General features: G+C 36.4%; 1 protein-coding gene across 1 annotated transcript in view; it reads right to left on the minus strand.

The window, feature by feature from the left end:
• Positions 1 to 34: 34 nt before the first annotated feature.
• Positions 35 to 24,647, minus strand: part of cngk (cyclic nucleotide-gated potassium channel) — a 33,883-nt gene continuing 9,270 nt past the window's right edge. Inside the window, 8 exon segments of the mRNA XM_082140851.1 lie at positions 35 to 574; positions 704 to 807; positions 3,654 to 3,811; positions 3,950 to 4,176; positions 5,862 to 5,983; positions 14,737 to 15,008; positions 15,132 to 15,203; positions 17,183 to 17,427. Of these exon segments, the coding sequence (XP_081996977.1) occupies positions 288 to 574; positions 704 to 807; positions 3,654 to 3,811; positions 3,950 to 4,176; positions 5,862 to 5,983; positions 14,737 to 15,008; positions 15,132 to 15,203; positions 17,183 to 17,427 (1,487 nt within the window). The 3' untranslated portion in view covers positions 35 to 287.

The raw sequence follows: 24,647 nt of genomic DNA on the forward strand, positions 1-24,647 counted from the left end.
GATAAATTGTCAGCACAACGTAATGATACGCAAATTTGAAGATTTTTATTTCATTTGGAAATTTAGTTATAATAGAACATGACAAATGAACACACTATCGCTTTTATCAGCAGCACCACTATATACATTAATATTACATTACAAAATCTATTATAGTGAACTAACAAAATATCCTAAGATAATATGAACTTGCAGTAACACTTAACAATATACCTACCACACAGCTATCTGTCTGATCAACAAACTACTATCAGTCACAGTGAAGAAGCGTGACGAGTGTACTACGGCTATAGAATATCAGATGCTTTCTGTAGCACATGGCTCACAGCAACGGGATATAAGAGACCTAGACTGTCCAAAGAGTTTTTGGAGAGTAGGGCAATATCCACATAGTTTGAGGCTATGGCAGTGTCACGGTGTTTACGTTCCAGTAAAGAGTGATCACCAAAAGCTGCTCCGGCAGAGAGACGCTGAAAAGCGCTTTTACCTCTTGTGTCCTGGGACAGATCAACCTTGCCAATTATGATCACATACATTCCAGTGCTGATGTCTCCCTTTCTGTAAATATGTTCCCCTTCAAAAAAAAAAGAAAAAGAAAAAAATCAATATGCAACAATAGATCTTTAGTAATGTTGTAAAGCTGTAAGCTTGAGGCAAATATCTCTTCCAGTTATAGACAATCAAAGATTTATCAAATGATTACCAGCAGGGAAACATCGGAAGATCATTTTGTTGGAAAGTTCCCTCAGGACAGTTTCTGTGAAGTGGGAGAATAACTGATGCCTCTTGAAATGCTGTATGCAGATTCTATACCAGAAACAAAAAAAGTAATAATAATGACCAAATTCAAAAACATTTGAATGTTATTTAAATGGGGAAAAAAATGGCAGATACAATCAGAAGCATCGATATATTGTGCACCCCTATTATTTTCTTCTTAATGTCTGTTGGCAATGGTATGCTGTTGATCACCTCAGAAAATAATCTCATCTCTCATTCTGTAAAAAACAAATGTTGCCCAAAAAAACTAATTAGGCCACCAAAGCGTTTTTTTCCTCAAAGCTAGCATATTTTTACAATTGTTTTCAATGCGAGCGCCGCGCTTTTAAAAAGCCAGCAGCGCGACGAGGTGCTGAACGACTATTTCACGCTGTGCGCTGAGCATTTTATATCCGTCGCAGAGAGTTGAAGAATGTTCAGATTTGGGTAAAATGCAGCGGTCATCACTGTCACTTTTTACCCAGCTGTCCAATCACAGTGGTGGAGGGGCGGGACAAATACCACACCGACCAACCACAACATCTTGCGTGTGAAATGTCAACAGACGAAAACAAGAAGCATACATATATAGCTGCAAGCAGCGATACGGGGCCAAGCTCCTGAAGGGGCTGGAAGTGCAATACAGAGCAGGAAGAGCAAACACAGCAGAAATTGAATGTACATGAAAAACAGCTGGTTCCAAAGTAAAGGTGAGAACAAACTCAAAATGAACAAAAACTCTTGTTTCTAAGCCTAGAGGAAGAAAGATTAGTACAACGACTTTTGAACAATGTTTTCAAAAGTTACAAGCATTTTTGCAAAAAACCTTATATCTCTGAGGTACCTGTCAATGATCCATAACAAATTCTGTCAAATTGTTAAAAAGAAATCAGAATTTATAACAAGATTCAAAATGGCACGTGGTTCATCCGATCCTGGATAAATCAGTATCTACGGATTCAGCACGACACCAAGATCATGATTTTGTGACAAAATGCTGTTCCCACATTTGGCATGTTCTCTCGGATCATGGTTTCGATAAAGTGTACCAATTTTCATATCGATTGATCGAAGTTTGTCTGAGGTACAGCCTCTGAACCAATTTTGGGTCCGCATTGTTAAGTTTATGATATCATAAATTTTGAACCAGGATGAATAAAAAAAATTGTTGTCTGTGTGGCTTGGTCCAAAGATCATCTGAGCCAATTTTCGTAAGAATTTGACAACATTTAAAGGAGGAGTGGTGAGGGTGGAGTCTTAATGCTACGGTGGAGCTGTACTTAGCCCTATCGCCTAATGATTACATCCCCATTGACTCCTTGTGCCGATGCATTGACGAAGTCAACAGTTGGATGTGTCAAAACTTTCTTCAATTAAACAAAGACAAAACTGAAGTTATTGCGTTTGGAAACAAAGATGAAGTTCTCAAAGTGAACGCATACCTTCACTCTAGGGGTCAAACAACTAAACATCAAGTCAGGAATCTTGGTGTGACACTAGATTCAGACCTTAGTTTCAGTAGTCATGTCAAAGCAATAACTAAATCAGCATACTATCATCTGAAAAATATTGCAAGAATTAGATGCTTTGTTTCCAGACAAGACTTAGAGAAACTTGTGCATGCTTTCATCACCAGCAGGGTGGATTATTGTAATGGACTCCTCACTGGCCTTCCCAAAAAGACCATAAGACAGTTGCAGCTCATACAGAACGCTGCCGCAAGGATTCTGAGCAGAACCAGAAAATATGAACATATCACACCAGTCCTCAGGTCTTTACACTGGCTCCCAGTTAGATTTAGGATTGATTTTAAAATATTATTACTGGTATATAAATCATTCAATGGCCTAGGACCTCAATACATTGCAGATATGCTCACTGAATATAAACCCAACAGATCACTCAGATCATTAGGATCATATCAGCTAGAAATACCAAGGGTTCACTCTAAACATGGTGAGTCTGCTTTTAGCTATTATGCCAGCCGCAGCTGGAACCAGCTTCCAGAAGAGATCAGATGTGCTCCTACAGTGGTCACATTCAAATCCAGACTCAAAACACTTCTGTTTAGCTGTGCATTTACTGAATGAGCACTGTGCCGCTGTTCGTCCGACTGTACTGTACTGTATTTCATTTTATTTTTCTAAACTGTTTTAATTATTCTTATTTCTTTTAATTATTTTAATTTCTCCTATGTCAGCAGGGCATTTAGCCCGAAACTGTAAATGCCCACTCAGAAGGTGATAATGTGAAAGTGACGTGTATTAATGTGGGTTTGAAAGTAGAACAGTATTTAAATGACGATATTAAAGTTTTCGTCTGAGAAAGAATGTGAACGCAGTGCTAAAGAAAGTGAAAAGAACGTGTGAGTAAATGAGGGAGAAAAGAAAGTTAAAGGAAAGTTGATAGATGGAAGTCGTAAGAAGATTGAAGGTTAAAAGAAGGTTGAAAGATTTAAGTCTTAAGGGAATCCTTTGAAGGAAAGATCTATAATAATATTCTTTTTTTTATTTTTTAAAAGTACTGTATTTTATTTTATTTTTCTAAACTTTTAATTATTCTTATTTCTTTTCATTATTTTAATTTCTTCTATGTAAAGCACTTTGAATTGCCATTGTGTATAAAATGTGCTATATAAATAAACTTGCCTTGCCTTGCCTTGCCTTAATGTAAGATGTTGAATGTGATCAGCATGATGAGAGGAATCAGGTATACTAGGGTATACTATAATTTTTCCAGAACAAGCGGTTCAAAAGTGAATTTTTGAATTGGTGGTGGCGCTATAGAGTTGGTAGAGACTCCAAAATGGGCCAAATCACTAATCATTACAATCTCTACAATTGTGCCAATTTAATCATTTTCTCATGTTCAGGTTATAGGGCTGTTATATTTACCTTGACACAATCTCCATTTTCAAAGAGATGGGGATGCCTTGGAACAAAACCTCAGCGCATGTCCCTCTAGTGCGGTTCCACCGATAATTGTAGAACTGCGTCACCCGATTTTGTAATGCAGATGGGATTCTCTCATGCATCATGTACCCCTGAATAGTCTGGAACAGATAACAAGGTTATTCTGAAATAAATCATAACTAGAGGAAAAATGTAGTTGCAATTTATCAAACACTTTGCAATGTCATACACACTGTATTTGAGACTGTTGTTCTTCAAGATGTAATGTTCACAATTACCTGTAGTTTTTCCTCAAAGGCTTCCTGCCGCGTTCTCATGTTTGTTTGTGTAGCGATGAGAAGTCCAATTTTATAAACCACTTGAATTTTAGACAGAATCATTAGCATAACCAATGCCATCACTTCTCCCAAGTTTGTTGCCTTTATATCACCATATCCTGTTGTTGTGTAAATTTGTAATAACCAGTACGTAGCATATCTATACATTTCAGTGAAGTCATAGATCTCTGCAAAGGAGAGAAGAAAAAAAATTAGCCCTGCTGAAAAATCCAACATAAACCAGCATGAATTCCATGTTGGTCCCGCTGGTATTGTGCTGGTCTAGCTGGTGAACCATAGTGATGGGAAGTTCAATCCTTTTCAGTAAACTGGTTCTTTCGGACAGTTCATTTCAATGAAGCGATTCAATAAAACAATTCAACAGTTTATGTAATCACGCAATGATATCACATATACGCAGTGATATTACATTTATGCAATGCTATTATTAAGGCACCCAGGGTTTTTCCTGAATTTAAAATATTTTGGCACCCGCCATTTGATCATTTAATATGAGGATATCTGCCGTTCTGCAGTACCGCTGATAGCCGGCTGCTTTAAAACGCACCCGTGACTGTTTGTGTGAGTGCTCTGTGAAGAGCGGCAAAGGTTTCTATTCACAACGTGTTGCAGCAGCGTTGAGCTTTGTAGCCAATCACAGACATATCTGTTGAACGTGTGAACGCGATGGCCAATCAGCTGTGTTTATATCCGCTCAACACCACTGAGTTTGTTCAGCGTGAGTTCTGTATAACCAACAACGTATAAACACAATGTCAATAAGAGATGTAAACAGCTTGATTGATTATAACGGGAGTTTTTGCAAGAGTGCAGCTTTGTGTGCCTCTCGTTGCAATTTACAGCTTCAGTGATTATAATGTCAGGGATCTTTGCTCTCTGTCGGTATATAATATACAGACTGCCAACTACACATTGCAAAGTTTCTGGATTGTATTTAAATGAGCGATTCAAACCGAATGACAGTGATAACCATAGCAATGAACAAAACAAACTGATACTGTATGTCAAATTATCTACTTTGTTGTTCATTTTATAACTAACTTTTCAAATCAAATCTTTTTTACACACAAATTTACTGATTTTTAAATGTAAAATAGTTAACAGCACTTTGTTTTATGATCTGTCCTGACAGTGATTATTTTTTCTTTCATGAATAAATCTAATAAGTTAGTTTTATAAATTTTTTCTTTGCATTTATTCTGGATTTATTGTCAGTTAATGATAATAAATGTAATGCGTGTGCCAATTCCATAAATCTAAATCGATACACATTTTGTCTTCCAGTGCACAAAAAAAAGTCATTTTATTTAGTAATTTTATTCACCTGTCTTGTTATTCAACTTATTAGTTCCCTTTGTTTGCTCATGCTTATAAGCCTTCAGTTCTCCCTTAGTGTTTGTCGCTTCTCGTTAATGATAGCGTCAATGTATACGTGTATTTCTCCTGAGTTAAGCCTGTTTCCTGAGTATTTGTTAATAAAGCCTTTCCTCCTTGAAGTATTCCTCATCGTGCGAGTTTATATACATCATGTTGTGTGATACTTAGGAACCGTTTATGTTTATGATGTTGATACCAGCTGCCTCAGTTCACATGATCATTTTTTTCATCCTTTTATTTGTTTATTTTTTGATGGTGCCTGCTTATGATGTTAGTCAAGGTTTTAATAATGTAATAGTTTATTTTAATGCTGCAAAAGCTAGTAAGATAAGACTGAAATAAAACAAATGGATGTTTTGAAAGTTATGGTATATTCTTTTAACATTATTTCAAACGTCATTTCAAAAGATCAAGGGGATTTTGATGTCTCATGCTCTGACTCCTTTAAATTGTCCTATGTTTTTTATTTCCTCACCTGTTTCGGCAATCCATGACATTATTCCATGACTTTCAACAAATGAAATGCAGAGCAGTGCCGCACAGTGGACAAAGAGGATTGAGTGTACAAAGTACTTGATCATCCTAATGGCCAGAACACTGAAAACACAAGAAACAAGGAAAAGTGTTTTGCAAATGAAAAAACGAGACGTACAATAATATAATATACATTTCAAAAACATAGATTGGTCACACATTATATCAGGTGTCTTTAACTACCATGCACTTACATAAAAAAATTATATTTAGGTGCAATGTACTTATTGTGTTGTTGTTTAGTGAAACACTTGTGCTGCTATTGAGGTGGAGACGGGTTAGATTAGGGACAGGTTTGGTGGTATGGTTAGGTTTAAGGGTGAGTTGAGGTGTAAGGGAAGGTCAACAGTGTAATTAGGGGTTCAAGCATGAAATGCTGAAACCCTATTGTAATTGTGCTGATTTTTATTAGGGGTTCAAGCACGAAGTGCTGAAACCCTATTGTAATTGTCCTGATTTTTATTATTATTTTTCTTCTGCCGTAAAACGCATCGTGCAGCCCAAACCGTAAGAGCTGGAACTTTGAAACTTTGCCATATGGTAGTACAAAAATCGAGGAGAGGTTATCAAATTATGACCTCGAATGGCCCATAGGTGGCGCTATAGCGACCAAAAGCGCGAAACTGCTCATAACTCCTAGACCGTATGTTGTAGACTCAAGTGTCTTATATCATTGGAAAGCTGGATGCCTGACGAACAAAACGTATATCTCCGATTTCATTTCCGCCATGATAGATTTTCCGCCATTTTGAATTTTGTCAAAAACCTACTTTTGCGAACTAGTCCCTGGTTTTTTGCCCGATCGGAACCAAACCAGTGCAGAAATGTTCTCTGGAGTCTGAATATCAATAATTATCGAAAAAAAGTTGAAATTTCCATTCAGGGTCGCTAAGGGGCGCCCAAATGTATGTTGTGGGAGGAGCCTATTTTACTAAAACGGCTATAACTCCAGAAGTAAATGAGGTATCTTCACCAAACTCGGTACAAATGTGTAAGAGGTCAATTTGAGGTCACAGTAAAAAAACCGCGGCGAATGGCCACATGGTGGCGCTATAACATGAAAAAAACATAAAACGGCCCATAACCACCTGACCGTTAGTCCGATTGACTTGAAAATTGGTATGCAGTGTCTTGGTCCAAGGTGCCATGTATGTCTATGAGGACATTGGTGTATCTCAAAAAACATGGCCGCCATCGGCCAATGAAGTTTGAGCACCTATAAGACAAGGTTAACGGACGTCGATCGGAACGAAACTCGATGGGCATGTTCGACTCATGGCCCTAGAGGTCTGTAAGAATTTTGAAAGAAATCGGCCACTAGTTGGCGCTAACGAGTTTTTTTGGCTCTGTAATCACGTGGTGTTACACATATCGTCATAAAATGCATATCATTTGATAGATCTGCTCATGCTCAACAACTTTGCCTCAAGAACCACTAATGTCAATCAAACCATTAATTAATTATTCATGAATATGTTAAAAACCTACTTTTGCGAACTAGTCCCTGGTTTTTCGCCCGATCGGAACCAGACCAGTCTAGGACAATTCTCTGGACTCTCTAGATCAATAATTATCGAAAAAAAGTTTAACTTTTGCATTTTTCGCATGGGTAAATTGGGTCATAAAGAAAATGGGCGTGGCAAAATGCACTAAAAAGCCTATAAATCCTAAACGAAAACTCAGAACTTCACAAAAATTGATGAGCATATGTGACATAACATCATTAACAAGCATGCAACATTTTATGGAGATCGGACCATAGGTGGCGCTATAACTGTTAAAAGGCTTTAAAAACATATATTTCCTATGGTAAATTGCCTGTATTGGCTGTAAATAGTGTTTTCCATCTATGAACATATAATGTTCATATAATAATGTTCAAAACCAGTGCAGTGCAATTCTCTGGACTCTCTAGATAAATAATTATCAGAAAAAGTATAACTTCTTCATTTGGATGGCTATAATAGGGTCACTTCAATATGTAGCCTTAAAATGAATACCATGACATATTAAGCCAATAAGTGGTATTTTACTGCCCCCTGCTGTCATTTCATCATACTACTCCGTAATATTGTTATATAATTCATATTTAGACTTTATAAAATCATTATTTTAACATTTAACATGAAAACGAAAGTAAAACGGCATCTAGGCCACGCCCCCCCAGTACAATTTCACTCATAACTTGAAAACGGAAAGTCGTTGCGCGCTCAAATTTTGATGGTAAGGTCCTCTCCACGCTCTTGATCGAAACGTGTCCTCGCGGGCCTCGGGAGCGCGCCCCCCCGCGCATCGCAAGCCCGCGGACCCCCGACTTTGAACGGCCGCAACTCCCGACCCAAACCACCCCGAACCTTGTGTGAGAGCTCGTTGGAAAGGGCCCGTCCTTGACTAGCTTCGATTCAAATGTGGTGTAATTTGCCCTGGGCATTCTCGAGATATAAGTGAAAAACCAAATTCCCATTCATTCATTCAAACACTTCAACTGTAAGATGGAGGCTGTAATTCCACTGTTGTCAACTAGAGGGAGCAGCAGTATTAGACATAGTATTAGACATAGTATTAATCTTTTTATCAGCTTTCAGCTTTGGCCAACAAACAAATGGTTAAAGCTATTTTTTTTATTATTATTATTGGACTGATAATATAGATCACAATGAAATATATGAAATGGTTAGACCATTAAAATATTTTTTCACAATAACACATCCTAAAGACATTGAAAACATATTTGTATCTGTGTGTGTGTGTGTGTGTGTGTGTGTGTGTGTGTGTGTGTGTGTGTGTGTGTGTGTGTGTGTGTGTGTGTGTGTGTGTGTGTGTAAGCATGCATTATTGAGTTAACATGGAACATACTTATATTACAATAACTATTATAACACAATCATATTTTGTCAGTGTTTATCACTTCATTTGCACTGACACTTCACATAATTGCTAGTAATGTGGTAAATCACGCTAGAAACATGGTAAATCATAGTAAATAATTGATGGTCTCATTCAACAGGGCTCCTCAAGCACTATCTATGCTCTGAGTTTCAGAATTTTTCGCCTTCTGGTTCCCGAGATATAAGTGAAAAACCAAATTCCCATTCATTAATTCATTCAATCACTTCAACTGTAAGATGGAAGCTGTAATACCACTGTCCACTAGAGGGAGCAGCAGTATTACGCATGACCTTTTCATTCGTTTTCAGTATTGGGAAACAAACAAATGCTTTAAAAAGCAATCATTTTTTCTTTTCTTTTTTATATTATTAGATCACAAAGGAATTCTAATAGACCAATACATATATTTTCTCAATAACATATTCCAAAACATTAAAAACATATTTGTATTTGTGTATGTTTATTTCTCTGTGTGTGTGTGTGTGTGTGTGTGTGTGTGTGTGTGTGTGTGTGTGTGTGTGTGTGTGTGTGTGTGTGTGTGTGCGTGTGTGCGTGTGTGTGTGTGTGTGTGTGTGTCAATAAGCATGCATTATTGAGTTAACATGGAAAAACTGGTTTGCTTTAGTCCAGAAAACTGGTGAAAATCATGAAGTTTAAAGTGAAAGTGAGCCAATAAGTGGTCTTCTTCTGCCCTCTGCTGGCCATTCTACTTATTAATGAAGTCTTTTCACATGTGCTCACATTCATATTTAGACTCTAAAAATCACTTATATAACAATAACTATTATAACACAATCAGATTTTGTCAGTGTTTATCACTTCATTTGCACTGACACTTCACATAATTGCTAGAAACATGGTAAATCATAGTAAATAATACTATAATGTGGTGTATCAAGGTAAACCATGCTAGAATCCTGGCAAATCATTCTAGAACGTGGTAAATCATGGTAAACTATGCTAGAACAGGGTAAATCATGGTAAACCATGATAAACTATGGTAAATCATGTTAGAATGTGGTATATCATGGTAAATCATGCTAGAACAGGGTAAATCATGGTAAACTATGATAAATCATAATAAACTATGGTAAACCATGCTAGAATCACAGTAAACAATGGTAAATCATACTAGAATGTAGTATATCATGCTAAATCATGCTAGAATATGGTAAATCAAGGTAAACTAAGATAAAATCATGGTAAACTATGTCAATCATGCTAGAATCATAGTAAATAATACTAGAATGTGGTAAATTATTGTGGGAGGAGCCTATTTTACTAAAATGGCTATAACTCAAGAAGTAAATGAGATATCTTCACCAAACTCAGTACACATGTGTATGGGTTCAATTTGAGGTCACAGTAAACAATTTTATGGAGATCAATCCATAGATGGCACTATAACTCCTATAAAAAGCTTTAAAACCATATATTTCCAATGGTACATTGCCTGTATTGGCTGTAAATGGTCTTTTCCATCTATTATGTCAGTGGTTACATGCTTGCTAAATAAAACTTAATAACTTTTGATGCTTTTCTGCTTAAAGGCCTTAAATGCTTGAACCCCGATAAATGCTGCTTGCAGCTTTAATTATTATTATTATTCTTCTGCCGTAAAACGCATCGTGCAGCCCAAACCGTAAGTGCTAGAGACTTGAAACTTGGCCAGAAGGTAGTACAAAAATCGAGGAGAGGTTCAGAGAGTATGACCTCGATTGGCCCATAGGTGGCGCTATAGTGCAAAAAACCAAAAAAAATCACGGTTTTGCTTAAATCTCCTTAACCCTTTGTCACAGACTCAAGTGTCTTATATCACTGTAATCCTTGTCTCAAGACGGACAAAATGTATATCTTCAATTTCATTTCCGGTATGCAAATTTTTCCGCCATTTTGAATTTTGTCCAAAACCTACTTTTGCGAACTTGTAGAGGGTTTTTTTGGCCAATCGGAACCAAACCAGTGCAGAAATGTTCTCTGGAGTCTGATTATCAATAATTATCGAAAAAAAGTTGAAATTTTGATCCATGGTTGCTAAGGGGCGTCAAAACGTTCGCAGGAGGCGGAGCCAGTTTACTAAAATGGTTATAACTCATGAACGAAATTAGATATTTTCACCAAACTCGGTACACATGTGTATGAGTTCGATCTGGGGTCACAGTAAAAAAATCGCGACGATTGATCACTAGGTGGCGTTATAACATGAAAAAAACATGAAAAGGGCTATAACCACCTGACCGTTAGTCCAATTGACTTGAAAATTGGCATGCAGTCTCTTGGTCCAGGGTGCCATGTATATCTATGAGGACATTGGCGTATCTCAAAAAACATGGCCGCCATCGGCCAATGAAGTTGAGCACCTATTAGAGAAGGTTAACGGAGGCCGATCGGAACTAAACTCGATGGGCATGTTCAACTCATGGCCCTAGAGGTCTGTAAGAATTTTGAAAGAAATCGGCCACTAGTTGGCGCTAACGAGGTTTACGCCCTCTTTAATCACGTGGTTTTGCACACATCAACACAATATGCATATCATTTGATAGATCTGCTCATGTTGAACAACTTTGCCTCAAGAACCCCTACTGTCAATCAAACTGTTCATTAAATATTCGCAAACATGTTAAAAACCTACTTTTGCGAACTAGTCCCTGGTTTTTCGCCCAATCAGAACCAGACCAGTCTAGGACAATTCTCTGGACTCTCTAGATCAATAATTATCGAAAAAAAGTTGAACTTTTGCATTTGGATGGCTGTAATAGGGTCATTTAGAAAATGGGCGTGGCAAAATACACTAAAAAGCCTATAAATCCTAAATAAAAACTCAGAACTTCACAAAAATTGATGAGCATATGTGACATAACATGCTAAAGAAGCATGGAATTTTTTATGGAGATCGGACCATAGGTGGCGCTATAACTGTTAAAAAGCTTTAAAACCATATATTTCCTATAACCATATCATATAATGTTAATAAAATAATGTTAAAAACCACTGCAGTACAAATCTCTGGACTCTATAGATCAATAATTATCAGAAAAAGTATAAAAAATAACAGTTAAAAAGTTGAAAATGAATAACATTGGCACATTAAGCCAATAAGTGGTATTTTACTGCCCCCTGCTGCCATTTCATCATACTACTCCCTAATATTGTTATATCATTCATATTTAGACTTTATAAAATCATTATTTTAACATTTACAATCACATTTTGTCAAAACTCGTCTATTGGAGTATTATTATTAACAATTGTCACACTCTCTGAGATATGGAAATTGAAAACGAAAGTAAAACGGCATTTAGATCACGCCCCCGAATACAAATTCATTCATAACTCGAAAACGGAAAGTCGTTGCGCGCTCAAATTTTTATGGCAAGGTCCTCTCCGGGCTCTTGATCGAAACGTGTCGTCGCGGGCCTCGGGAGCGCGCCCCCCACAAATCGCAAATTCGTGGGACCCCCGATTTTGAACGGCCGTAACTCCCGACCCAGACCACCCTGAACCTTGTGTGAGAGCTCGTTGGAAAGGGCCCGTCCTTGCCTAGCTTCGATTCAAATGTGGTGTAATTTGCCTAAAGCATTCCAGAGATAACAGCCCCAAAATACATGCCTTTGAACAGTCATAACCCCCGGGCCCAATCGCCCAAAAACACCGCGATGGTCTCATTCAACAGGGCTCCTCAAGAACTATCTATGCTCTGAATTTCAGAATTTTTCGCCTTCTGGTTCCCGAGATATAAGTGAAAAACCAAATTCCCATTCATTCATTCAAACACTTCAACTGTAAGATGTAGGCTGTAATTCCACTGTTGTCAACTAGAGGGAGCAGCAGTATTAGACATAGTATTAATCTTTTTATCAGCTTTCAGCTTTGGCCAACAAACAAATGGTTAAAGCTATTTTTTTATTTTTATTATTGGACTGATAATATAGATCACAATGAAATATATGAAATGGTTAGACCATTAAAATATTTTTTTCACAATAACACATCCTAAAGACATTGAAAACATATTTGTGTGTGTGTGTGTGTGTGTGTGTGTGTGTGTGTGTGTGTGTGTGTGTGTGTGTGTGTGTGTGTGTGTGTGTGTGTAAGCATGCATTATTGAGTTAACATGGAAAATACTTATATTACAATAACTATTATAACACAATCATATTTTGTCAGTGTTTATCACTTCATTTGCACTGACACTTCACATAATTGCTAGTAATGTGGTAAATCACGCTAGAAACATGGTAAATCATAGTAAATAATTGATGGTCTCATTCAACAGGGCTCCTCAAGCACTATCTATGCTCTGAGTTTCAGAATTTTTCGCCTTCTGGTTCCCGAGATATAAGTGAAAAACCAAATTCCCATTCAGTCATTCATTCAATCACTTCAACTGTAAGATGGAAGCTGTAATACCACTGTCCACTAGAGGGAGCAGCAGTATTACATATGATCTTTTCATTATTTTTCAGTATTGGGAAACAAACAAATGCTTTAAAAAGCAATCTTTTTTTCTTTTTTTTTTCTTTTCTTTTTTATATTATTAGATCACAAAGGAATTCTAATAGACCAATACATATGTTTTCTCAATAACATATTCCAAAACATTAAAAACATATTTGTATTTGTGTATGTTTATTTCTCTCTCTGTGTGTGTGTGTGTGTGTGTGTGTGTGTGTGTGTGTGTGTGTGTGTGTGTGTGTGTGTGTGTGTGTGTGTGTGTGTGTGTGTGTGTGTGTGTGTGTGTGTGTGTGTGTAAGCATGCATTATTGAGTTAACATGGAAAAACTGGTTTGCTTTAGTCCAGATAACTGGTGAAAATCATGAAGTTTAAACTGAAAGTGAGCCAATAAGTGGTCTTCTTCTGCCCTCTGCTGGCCATTCTACTTATGAAGTCTTTTCACATGTGCTCACATTCATATTTAGACTCTAAAAATCACTTATATAACAATAACTATTATAACACAATCAGATTTTGTCAGTGTTTATCACTTCATTTGCACTGACACTTCACATAATTGCTAGAAACATGGTAAATCATAGTAAATAATACTATAATGTTACCGTCAAGGTAAACCATGCTAGAATCCTGGCAAATCATTCTAGAACAGGGTAAATCATGGTAAACCATGATAAACTATGGTAAATCATGTTAGAATGTGGTATATCATGGTAAATCATGCTAGAACAGGGTAAATCATGGTAAACTATGATAAATCATGATAAACTATGGTAAACCATGCTAGAATCACAGTAAACAATGGTAAATCGTACTAGAATGTAGTATATCATGGTAAATCATGCTAGAATATGGTAAATCAAGGTAAACTAAGATAAAATCATGGTAAACTATGTCAGTCATGCTAGAATCATAGTAAATAATACTAGAATGTGGTAAATTATTGTGGGAGGAGCCTATTTTACTAAAATGGCTATAACTCAAGAAGTAAATGAGATATCTTCACCAAACTCAGTACACATGTGTATGGGTTCAATTTGAGGTCACAGTAAACAATTTTATGGAGATCGGTCCATAGATGGCACTATAACTCCTATAAAAAGCTTTAAAACCATATATTTCCTATGGTACATTGCCTGTATTGGCTGTAAATGGTCTTTTCCATCTATTATGTCAATGCTTACATGCTTGCTAAATAAAACTTAATAACTTTTGATGCTTTTCTGCTTAAAGGCCTTAAATGCTTGAACCCCGCTAAATGCTGCTTGCAGCTTTAATTACAGATGTAATTACAAGAATTCATTAAAATTATTATTATTATTTTTAAATATCAGTACAATGTAAAAACATGTCTGTACTAGTTTGTTTAAATGTTAGTACACAGTAGTTAAAGTTGGACCAATGGATTTTAGGGACATGCAAGAAATATTAAATGTAAATCATGTTAATGGACAAGTATCACTAAAAGACATACTTGGATGTTACTGATTGTTCTTCTTTCCACATAAACACTAATAGTGAAATAATGCGTGGCAAGTGACCAATCCGGACATAAATAATCATAGACAGAATATTGGCTGGATCCTTTTCCATTTGGTGTATAACTAGAAGACCATATGGAAATGAACAGATCATATCAAAGATATATCCGAATTTGCTCGTCATGTAATTACGGGACGTTGATTTGTAATCTGAAATATCTGTTCCACTGTCATCATAATAGGAAAAGTGAAACTTCAGGAAGATCTGGAAAAAAAAGGTGGGAAGAATTAAGTTTAATAAGGTCTACATCCTTAGCTATAATGTAGTTTTTTTTTGTTATGTTTGGGGAATAGTCTTGAGTTAAATCTGTGATAATCTTTGTCTTACCTCACATATCTGAACGAACTCAACAATCTTTGTGAGCAATAACAAATACCAGTTCACATCAAACACAGTGGGCTGAGAGAGAGAGAGAGAGAGAGAGAGAACAGAGGAAAGCCATTTTATATTTAGTTTTTGTGCCAGTACTTAATGTTTAACTAAGAGAATCCTTTAGAGTAAGGGATTCTGTAACATAATGTACTTGAAATAAACCCAAATTCAAAAAAGCTTGAAGAGTTTTGAATAAGGTTTCCTCTTTTAGTATAAAGGGTTTGATCACCCAAAAATTCTGTCATTAATTACTCACATTTATGTCGTTCCAAACCCACAAGACTTTGGTTTATCTTCGGAACACAAATAAAGATCTTTTTGGTGTCATGTTTACACGAAAGCAGGCGTTGTTGCGTAAACGCGTTGGAGATTAATATTTTGTAAGTAAAGTTGTTGTTTTTTTGCGCAAACAAAGCACCCGTCACTTCATAAAATTGAGGTTAAGCCACTGGAGTCACATGGATTACTTTAATTTAAGTTGCATAGACTATCAATGATTGGACAGAAAGCTATCAGATTGAAATCTGATAAATCAAAAAGATTTGAATTTGTGTTCAGAGGATAAACAAAAGTCTTACGGGTTTGGAACGACACGATGGAATTTTCATTTTTGGGTGAACTAACCCTTTAAGTCTATAGGATTTATTTCATCCATCAATGAACCATTAAAGCTCAAGTAGGATGGCTGTCGATGTTTACATCATTCATCAGCTGGATCAGCTCAATTTCTGAATGTGATTCCAATGATATTGTTCCTGTTTTGTCATTGTTATAAAGCTTAAAATTCACTCTAATAGCTGAGTCCACCCCACAACACAACTATGCTCATAGTTTCTCTCGTGAGAAGTCATTCCAACAATCATGGCAACAGATGTTGGTAGGTTTACGCAATAGCCGAAATAGCCATTATTTTTAATAGAATGAGACATATATGTGTGATCCAAGCATTAATGGCAAGGAAAGCCCCTTATACTTGGGAGCGGCACATATGAGGTGTTTCTCCCTCCTATCTGCTTCAATGTCTTGATAAATTGTGGCATTTCTTTATTGTTTAGAATCCCTTATTCCTGTGATACTTTTGTTTTTTTATGTTTTACATCTTCTGTTCAAACATACCGCATCATCTTTAAATAATGATCGACTTTTACGTACGCCAGGTGACCTTAAAAAAAAACGAAAAAAGTTTCCATTTCCAATATTCCTTTTTCGAATTGCCTGAAAAACCACCACTGTATGTCATATATTGTGGCCCCAATAGGTAGTTTGACACTTAAAGGGTTACTTCACCGCTGGCAAAATGGGCTTTCAATATAACTAGCTAGCCTATACAGTAGAAAGACGAAAACATTAGAAATCGGTGCTATCTGACTAGAGAAAACATAGGGAAAAAGGATGTTTTTTCAAATAGGCAGGAAAACTTCAACACCCATAACGCACTGGGCATATTGCCGTTCAAGGCCACTCCCACCAATGTGCAATATACTATGGATACTCTTATATTGTTCCCGGGTGTAAGAATTCAGTGAGTAAACATGTAGCGGGAGTGAGTTACTTTCGGTTTCCGGTGAATGATCCAGCGCGTGCGTTGTAGGCAGTGTGGCTAAAGGCGGAAAAGAATCGTAAATATACGGAGATTTAAGATTTGATAGGGAACGGAAAATCTGAAAACCTTTGTGTTTGTTGTCAACATTTCAAACTTTTAGGCCAAACGGGGGTGAAAAACAAAAAGAAATTGCCGTTCTGTCAGTTCCGCCCAACCTCCCTGAAGCAAAACATATTCGCATACAGGCAAGAAAGCTGTTTTGCTGACAAATAAACATGAATTTTAAGGCCCAGGTAACATTGAGAACGAGTAAACTTTGTTCATTTACATATACTGCCGACATTAAAAACACAAAGCGGGTTGAAAAACATAAAAGCTACACTTTGTCACATTTTAAAATGTATGAATTTCATTGCATTTCCTCTAACTAAGAGAACTGCTAAATTGCACAGAAGAAACACACCATGAATGTTATTGCCCAGAAGAGAACTGTGATCAGCAGACAGGATGTGTACTGAAAGACCACTCGAAAACTGTTCTCAGGAGCAATGGTTTTGTTGTGTACTTCTCTTATGTAGTTGAAAATCTTCAGGAAAAACCGGATGAGCATTGATGAGATTGATGTGCACAGTATAATTGCCAAAGGACGTGAACGGAGTTTAGCTCTGTGCTCTTTCTCAGCCATGTTATCCCTATAGAATTTTGCACCTGTAAGAGACAAAAACATCATATTACATATTGTGTTTATCAGATGAAAATGCAGTCAAGAGAAAGGTGGGAGATGAATAATAATTGTAGGTGTGTTAACAGCACACTGTATCATTTTTGGCTATGATTTTGCCATCTGAGACCAATTTCAGGAATCGTAAATACTTATTTTATTTCACTTATTTCACTTTTATTTTTACTTCTTTTAGTCACCATGAAAAGTATAATTGTTTTATTTTTTTTACAGAATGTTGTATTTTTTTAAAAATGATAAATTATTTAACTGTGCACAAAATAAATCATATGTCCTCGTAATCTTAAATAAAATACATTAACCTCCCCTTGAAACGGCATCTGTTCTCTTCATCACATATGTCCCGGCGGAGGGTAGGACTACATATCCTCCACAACTGACTGCAAACTGGCATTCAGATCTGACTCAATTTAGTTAGAAATGGCCAAACTTACTACAATTCCCGAGGACGAAATTCAGTCTCGCCATATATATATTTTTTCTCATTCCAGAAGCCGTTTCACTTGGATATACATCACAATAGGGAAGAAAATTATATCTCAATTTCTGTTTTAATGCTGACTTCACATAACGCAGCAATTAATAACGTAGTGTGTTTGTTTAAGAGACAGACAGAGCCAGATAAACTATATGGACAATTTGGCATGTGCCTGCATACCCTTTGCAGAACCTGCAAGATGTTTATCCTTAAAAAAAGAAGAAGAAGAGGGATCCTAACACAATGCAATATTTCTTTTTTAATACTGTAATGTTACAGAAAAAGTCATTGCACAACACCGGGTGCTTCTTGGTCTTTGTAAATAGTATTCTGCACTGATTAGAGCAAAGATATCGACCTCCTTCTTGTGTTTACTCAGAAATTTTTACAATAGCACCATACAACCCATTCACACTCCCAAGGCATCAACTACTGAAGCATGATCAAGTTCCTTCAGAGTCACAATTAAGACACTCAAGGCATCCCTAGGCGTCACGGTTTCAACAAACAGGGAACTCCATTGCTTTCAGTGAGTATACTTTGGCATCATACACAGACGCATTAGACATGAGAATGTTATCGCCATGATGAAATTATATATTGGGTTATAATTTTGCCAAAAATGTAATGGGTTGTGATTCTCAATTTAATCAGCCAGCATAATTTGATTTACATTTATTTGTTATTTACACAAGTTTGAACATGTAACCCCAACCCCACCCCCAAACCTACCCATTTGTGTATTATATAATATAAAACACAGGATATAACAGGCAGATATGCCTAAATGCATTATTTATATAAAACAATAAACAAATATTCCAAGCGTTCCCAGTCCAAGCGATTGATTAGAGTGAAGAACAGACTCAAAAGAGATCACCATCTCTGTCATCTGCCGTACATCCTATCTATGCACACATTCAAAAATTGCCGCTCTAAGAAGCGTTACGTCCGCTTTGATTGTGAGCATTGGCTGTCGTGTGTCTCGTGACCGATTGCATCATGCTTAAGAGTTGGGTGTATCTTTTGAATGTGATATGACTGCGTGCGTTCACGGAAGGGGGTTATTTTCAGCGATTAAAACATTAAGATCCACTCTGTTCTTCACATAAAGATATCATATGGCTTCAGAAGACTTGGGATGCAACATGAGTTATTTGTAATACGTTTATACTGTTTTTGGTCAGTTTTTGCAATAAATACCTGTGACTGTACTTCTGTACTTTTATTTGCCTGTTACTTGTTTTATATTGTTGAGAAGTGGGTAGGTTTAGGGTAGGAGTGGGGTTAGTTGCTCCAAAATATAAAAGTATAAATATTTATAATATGCAAATACAAATAATTACATGTGTCTTGAAATCAAATGAAAATGAAAAATGAAATCAAAGGAGTTCCCTGTTTGTCGATACCGTGACATGGACACAAGATGTGCCCACACTGAGAAAACTGACACAATACACTTAACACAATTTTTTAAAAAGACATGCATATTAGCATATTTTATCGTCTTTTAAGTGATTCTTCTGCTCCTTTTGTTTGTTTTATATATTGGTACATTTTTAGAGACTTTATGATAAATTGCCATTACAGAATTGCCACAATTTTTCCAGTCCTTCAGGTTTCCAAGAAAAATTCCCTGATATTTTCAAGTTTTCCATGATAACGGAGGAACCCTGTATATAACATGTGAAGTACACCTCTGCTCTCTTTTATTATGCATATCAAGAACATAGTATTAAATTGTTTACCGTATTAACGTAATACACTAGTTTTTATCTTGGCATATTTTCCTTATCTGCAAAAACGAGTACATGTTTGTGAGACTCTATATTTCATTCTTATTTCACATGTATAAGAGGTTTATTGTTGGTTGAGGTTATCTACGACAAATTATCCTAAAAATGAGATGTAAAGAAATGTTGGTAGTTTCAAAGCCATGTTTTGTGTTCCTGTGGCCACTGCTTAGACTAGTTTTACAAGTTAGTCAGAATTTTTTTTTTTAAAGTCAGTTACATAAAAAGGTAGATTGGTCTATTTTGAATCTGAAAAGTAAGACTGATTAGCCATAAGTTAACTAATTGCTAGTAATCAGACTAGTTCTTAAGACAGTCTTAACTTAGCGGTTATGTTTATGCGACTGGCCCATCTTACATAAATTAAATGCAATAGATAAACTTTAAAAAGGATTTCAAACAACTTACATCCAGCTCGAAGGAAAGTCTCTGCTGTAGAGTCAGGCTTTGTAACGGTGTTTCTCTGATGCTTTTCTTTGTGAAACGGTTCTCTTATTGTGCCAGCTGTCCTTTGCAAACACTTGTAAATGCCAGGATAATGCTTCAAAATCTCATCAAGGCTTTTCTTCGAAAACACACACAGCTCACAGTTTGTTGCAGCCCTGAAAAACAAATGGGGAAATCAATAAGCTACACATACAGCAAATTGGCAAAGTTTTTCATTATATTTCTAGTTTAGCATTTCCTTAACCCATTCAGACCCTGCGTCCATTACAATGGACATCACATGTCAACCCCCCTTTTTTTTACTTCTGGAGCATTTCACCTAGTTTAAAGCCTGCAGTCCATTAGATTGGACGCTTGTCATCCAATCAAATGGCAGTAAAGCTCTGCATGTAGTAATTATAAAAAAAAAACACTACTTTGAAGAGAAGCATGTCAGCACTTCACTCCAAACACAGAAGCAAGCAACATTTTCTATGGTTTTATTTAAATTTTTTGATATGTTTGTCAGTATTTCATAGTTTGTATGTAAAATAGAAAGATTGAACTTATTAATTAAAGTTAAAAATCGATTGTAGAATTTCAAATTTTAAATCAGGATTTTTTCAAATGTGTCTGTCCATTAGAATGGACAGTGGGTTCAAAAGCCTGTTACTGAAATCACATTCCAGTAATTGAAGTCCAGTAATGCTGATTGAAATTTCTTATATAAAAAAATCGATATCACAGTACCGATACATTTTTTTAACTTTGTCATATGCAAAATATATAGTTCTTGAAGTGCTTGAACATATAGCTGATGGAAGTATCTCAGATGTTGACTTTATGTGGAGTGATGATGAGGAAGATGGAGATGTAAGAAAAATATCCGTATTTAAAACTTTATAAAGTAAAATGACTAACTTCCGGCGAAACTGTACAAAACATACAGATTTGACATAAATCTAAAGCGTAACTTGAAAATGAATTATTTTTCTTACACAAACGCATCGCTTCGCTTCAGAAGGCCTTTATTTACCCCCAAGAGCCGCATGGAGCACTTTTATCATGGATGGATGCACGTTTATGGACTTTCAAAACAGAAACAACCATTCACTGCCATTATAAAGCTTGGAAGCCAGGACATTTGTTAATATAACTCCGATTGTATTCGTCTGAAAGAAGAACGATGTCATACACACCTAGGATGGCTTGAGGGTGAGTAAATCATGGGCCAATTTACATTTTTGGGTGAACTATCCCTTTATAGGTATAGTACACCCAAAAATTATATTTGTCATCACTTACTCATCCTTATGTTGTTCCAAATCTGTATGAGTTTCTTTATTCGGCTGAACACAAAAGAAGATATTTTGAAGAATGTCGGTAACTAGACAGTTGACAGTATAGCCATTGATTTCCATATTTTTTCCTACTATAGCCTATATTTCCTAATAACTACATATTATATTTATTATGATATAATATTATAATTATTAGTAATTATTTTGAAAATTATAATAATATTTATCAGTAATGTATCAATATAGATATTACAGTACAATACCGTATAATTAATTACAGCAAAAGCAGATCAAATGACGAAATACAGTACAAATACAGTAAAGTACTATTTGGTAGTTTACAGTACTGATCTTGTGTACTGTAAAGTGAATTACAGTACAGTTACTGGAAATCGAAATACATGCATCATGCATGGCAACCGTGCTGCCAGTAATGTACTGTAGAAATACAAGAAAATCGTTAACAGAGAAATTGTTTCAAAGATGCACACAGTAAATTACTCTAACGTGAATGCGTTGATTGATTCCTAGGTTTATTTTGTTATGAATAAACAAATGTGCGATCTATAAAGCAAAAACCTTACAATTAAAGTTGAAATGTTGTAATGTTCAAGTTTTTGATCTAAAAAAAGAAAGATGCGCAAAGAAAATGACTCTAACATGACCATATTGATTGATTCTAAGATATTTAGTTTGTTACAAACAATGTGCAATCTGTAAAACAAAAGCCTCAAAATTAAAGTTGAAATGATATACTGTTGAAAAGTTTTTGACCTTGAGAAAAAGCTTTAAGTATATACTAACAATTTTTATGTTTATTATTTAATTTTATGTTGGTACATTTTTGTGAAGTACACCTGTTTTGACCTGACGTCCATTGAAATGGACAAAAAAATGTACAATTAAAGCCAAACATTTTTATTTTATTTTTTATTTGGTCTCATTTATAGAAGCCTCATGAGCTGGGAAAATGTACTTTTAGATTTTTCAGAAACTTAAAACATAATTCAGGTCGGAAGGGGTTAAAGGGGGGGGTGAAATGCTATTTCATGCATACTGAGTTTTTTACACTGTTAAAGAGTTGGATTCCCATGCTAAACATGGACAAAGTTAAAAAAATTAAGTTGTACGTTTGGTGGAGTATTTCTGTGGCAAAAATACTCCTTCCGGTTTGTCACAAGTTCCGGAAAGTTTTTTTCGAGTATGGGCGTGTGTGGCGTCAGATGGGGCGGAATTTCCTTATACGGGTCCCTAAGGGCACTTCTCCCGGAAGGGCGCGCGCGCACCCGTAGACCAGAGCGAGAGAGCGAAAGCAGTACGCCTATCAAAGCGCTGTGCTCGGCTTTAGGGAAGTCATCAACGGAGTTGAGCAAGTGTTCTTGGTTGTTCCCTGCATTTCGACGATGATTGTTTTATAAACGTCTAATGCTTAAGGATGGAGCAGTCCCAACGATAAAGGTTCACGGTCGTGCGTTGGAACCGCAGGCGGTGAGTAAAACTGCTTCAAATGTCTGTGTGTTGTTAGCTATCGGCGCGTAAGCACAGCAAGTAAACAACATGATCACGTATAATGTATCTATGGAGCATGCGATGTATGGTGTGAGAGTGATTCGCGCTCGTGATTCTTTAGCTCCGCCCACACGGCACGCCTCCAGCCGCTTGTTTTTTTCCGGAAAGACTTGGTACAGCCTATCTTTCTTTTATAAATATAATAAAACTAAAGACTTTTTGGAGATATGAAGGATGCAATGCTACTCTATAGGTACTCAAGATTAACATGAGATTGACTGAAACTGAGTGTTTCCCTTTACAGGGTTTCTGCAGGGTTTGGTCAGTCAAATTTAAGACTTTTTAAGACCTTTTTATGACCATTATGATTGAAATTTATGACCTACACGAATTACGAAAAATCATTAAAATTCCTTTCAAAAGTTTTTTTTTTTTAATTGACTTTCATTGAAAGTAACAAGATGTATTATTTAAAGCTGCCGTCGGCAAGTCTGGCAGATTGGGTCGATTAGCCAAAATTTTGAATGTTTACAACTCTCATGCCCCTCCCCACTACCAGCGAGCACCCTCCCATCGAGGTCGTGCTCGTCAGTGCGTCACTGTGCGTGTGTACCTGATTTTCTGTGAACGCGTCCGTCTCTTCAGCATCTATCAACACCATGGACTCGGAGGTAGGCTGCCCTGGCTAATCTATCCATAGATAGCAATAACCGAGGAATTGGAAGCTTGTTAGTAGATTTTCTCTCCGCCATCACGCTTCATGCAATCTCCAGGCGAACTTCAGGCGTGGCGTGTGCATGTGATATTAACGTGCGCGAGTGAGGGGGGATCTGCGGCGTGTGCACGACCTGTGATTGACAGTCAGATCTCACACCCCCCTGCGCTGATTGGACCTGATGAAGCGGGAGCGCTGGATTTTTGAAAAACAAATAACACGCTCCAGGTGGAGTTAGAAGCTCGGGTTTTTTTCTAAAACCACCTTATTTATGTTGTTCTGTCGGATTATAGTGTCGATTACACTGAATATGATCAAAAAAATGTTGCCGACGGCAGCTTTAAATGCCTAAAGACAGCTCCAACGCCTTCTTACCCAGTGTGCAATATGCTTGATACTGATTATTTGCAACAGGCTTGAGCCAACTACTAAACACACCATCTTTGAGCCATGGCTCGTTAAATGTACACTTTCCCATTGTGATAGACCGGGAGATTTCAGTTAGGGCTGGGCAATATGGCCAAAAACAATTATCAGGATAATTGTTTTATATTAGTCAATATCAATAATTATCACGATAAATGTCAAATCTTTATTTCTTTCAAGTTTAAAGGCAGACTGTTACTTCTAAGTGAAAGTTGTAGAAACCAGAGCTTTAATTGTGGTTTTAAACTAACTTTACTCTTTATTGTCAGAAAATATAATGACAAACACTTGCTAAAACAGGTGAACATTTCACAAATCTGAGGTAGGACATTCAAACATTTGTCATTTGTCCTTAACAAAATAAATATATTTATTGGGAAAATAATTACTTAGTTTCTGCATGTGCTAATAGGGGCCAAGTCTTGAAACAGGTTTGTGTTGCCTAACTTTGATGGCACATATCTTCAGGAAATGTATGAAAAACAGTAGCCTAAATACATTATTAAATACTGTAAATATTCCATTAGTCCTTTAATAC

The sequence above is a fragment of the Leuciscus leuciscus genome (genome assembly GCF_965113295.1).
Source record: "Leuciscus leuciscus genome assembly, chromosome: 16".
In the NCBI taxonomy this organism is placed as follows: domain Eukaryota; kingdom Metazoa; phylum Chordata; class Actinopteri; order Cypriniformes; family Leuciscidae; genus Leuciscus; species Leuciscus leuciscus.